Source organism: Etheostoma spectabile, unplaced genomic scaffold (genome assembly GCF_008692095.1).
Source record: "Etheostoma spectabile isolate EspeVRDwgs_2016 unplaced genomic scaffold, UIUC_Espe_1.0 scaffold314, whole genome shotgun sequence".
Taxonomy (NCBI): Eukaryota; Metazoa; Chordata; class Actinopteri; order Perciformes; family Percidae; genus Etheostoma; species Etheostoma spectabile.
The window spans coordinates 156,449-158,592 of record NW_022605583.1 but is presented as its reverse complement, the minus strand read 5'-3'; the positions used below and the strand labels follow the sequence as shown (position 1 = coordinate 158,592).

Genomic DNA, 2,144 nt, shown 5'->3' with positions numbered 1-2,144 from the left:
CTAACACATAAATGTGTTTTTTTTTCTGCCAAGAAAAATTCCATTTCAAATCCCAAGACTGAGGCAAAAAAGTGGCTCACAACACCCAGTTCTTCCTCCAAACGAATGTATCCGTGCCTCAGAGCCTGCACACGTGCCCCCGGGTGTGAGTGTGTAGTTTAAGCGTGTGAGTGTGTAGTTGCTGTGTGAGTGTGTAGTATAACTGTGTGAGTGTGTAGTTAAGCTGTGTGAGTGTGTAGTTAAGCTGTGTGAGTGTGTAGTTAAGCTGTGTGAGTGTGTAGTATAACTGTGTAGTGTTGTAGTTAAGCTGTGTGAGTGTGTAGTTAGCTGTGTGAGGTGTGTAGTTAAGCTGTGTGAGTGGTAGTTAGCTGTGTGAGTGTGGAGTTAGCTGCGTGAGTGTGTAGTTAAACTGTGTGAGTGTGGAGTTAAACTGTGTGAGGTGTAGCTGTGTGAGTGGTAACTGGTGAGTGTGAGTTAAACTTGGGGTGTGTAAGCTGTGTGAGTTGTGGAGTTAAACTGTGTGATTTGTAACGGTGTGAGTGTGTGAGTGGTGAGTTTGGAGTTAAGCTGTGTGAGTGTGTAAGTGTGTGAGTGTGTAAGCTGTGTGATGTGTAAGCTGTGATGTGTAAGCTGTGTGGTGTGAGTGTGGAGTTAAACTGTTGAGTGTGTAAGCTGTGTGAGTGTGTAGCTGGTGAGTGGTGAGTGTGTGAGTGTGGAGCGGGGTCGTGCTGAGAAGTCTGATTATGATGAGAAAATCACATGTGAGAGGTTAAGTGCAAATGAAAGCACGGCTGTATGTTAATATAGAAGAAGTTGGAAAAAGGGAAGGAAGTTGTTGAAAACTGTCTTGCAATTGCCTGTTATTGCACTTTTGACAAAATAAAGCAAATTATTATACAAATCACAAGAGATGTTTGACGTGAGCTAAAAGAAACCCCTTACATTTGTATTTAATTTGCAGTGCACATTAATTGACATGGTGTCAAATGGTGTTTTTCATCTCAGACGTTCCATAGGCAGTGCAATTCCATACACAAAATAAGATTTGACAGCATAAAGTATAAGACCAGACCCCAGGTATGGAAATGTAGCCAGTGATAGGGTTGGGAAAGCGGGGGAGGAGGTACACACACACACACACACACACACACACACACACACACACACACACACAGTAATCTAGGTGTGGATGATGGTTGTAACTGACCTGGGTCTCTGCGGACTCTCCGTCTGTCCTCTGCTAAAGCGTATCGCTCGGCCTGGAGGAAGAGACGCTCCAGCATCACCATCTCTGCTGACGGACTCTCCTGCTGTGGAAACCAGGTCACACACACACACACAGACACACACACACAGGTCCTTTGAACAGGTCCTTTCTCAGTAGGTGCAGAGGAGGAGAGTGGTCTGTACCGGGTCTTACCTGGGCTTCTCTAACCAGTAGCTGCCTGTATTTGTTGACCATGTCCTTGGTGCGTTTCAGCAGGAAACCGGACACCGTGTCAAACTCCTGGTCCACTGTGAGCAGAGAAACATCAACTGGTAATGATATGAAAATACACCCCGAGTCATTATTCAGGCAAAAATACCAAACAGTTTTTCTGGTTTTAGTTTCTCAAATGTGAGGATTTGCCGCAAGAAAATAAGAAAACCTTTGTTTACCATGAGTGACAGAAATTTGTTCATATTGTCATATTTGACAATACGAGATAGTAAACTGAATGTATTTTGGTAAGGAGCAGTTTAACGACGTCACCATTCAGTAGCTGTGGAAGCCTTTTTTAATTAGGGCCCGACAGCCGCCAAGGCCCGAATTCAACTGAAAGAATTATTATTCTTCCTGCAAATGAATTGCCTTTTTGGAGGACTTATCATTTTCAAAAACTCACCAAATTTGACGGTCGCATCAAGTCTGGTGAATATTTACGTATTTTAAGGGCTTCAGGAATAGGCGCACAAAAATGGCTCGCTAGCGCCCCCTACAAACTTAAGAAAATTGAGCCCCTACAGTACGTTTAACATAGACTCACGAAACTTGGTACACATATGTATCAGACTAGACTTAGACTTAGCTTTATTAATCCCTTTGGGATGACTCCCGCAAAGGAGTACAATAAACACAAAGTAATACAATGATGCACAGGACA

At 43.5% G+C, this 2,144-nt stretch overlaps 1 protein-coding gene across 1 annotated transcript in view; it reads right to left on the bottom strand.

Moving 5' to 3' along the window:
* The window catches only part of si:ch211-168d23.3 (BRD4-interacting chromatin-remodeling complex-associated protein), a 62,152-nt gene that overhangs the window by 4,877 nt on the left and 55,131 nt on the right, over positions 1-2,144 (bottom strand). The window contains exons 14-15 of the mRNA XM_032511084.1: positions 1,421-1,515; positions 1,208-1,310 (exon numbers count right to left, since the gene is read on the bottom strand). Of these exons, the coding sequence (XP_032366975.1) occupies positions 1,208-1,310; positions 1,421-1,515 (198 nt within the window). The remainder of the gene's footprint in view (positions 1-1,207; positions 1,311-1,420; positions 1,516-2,144) is intronic.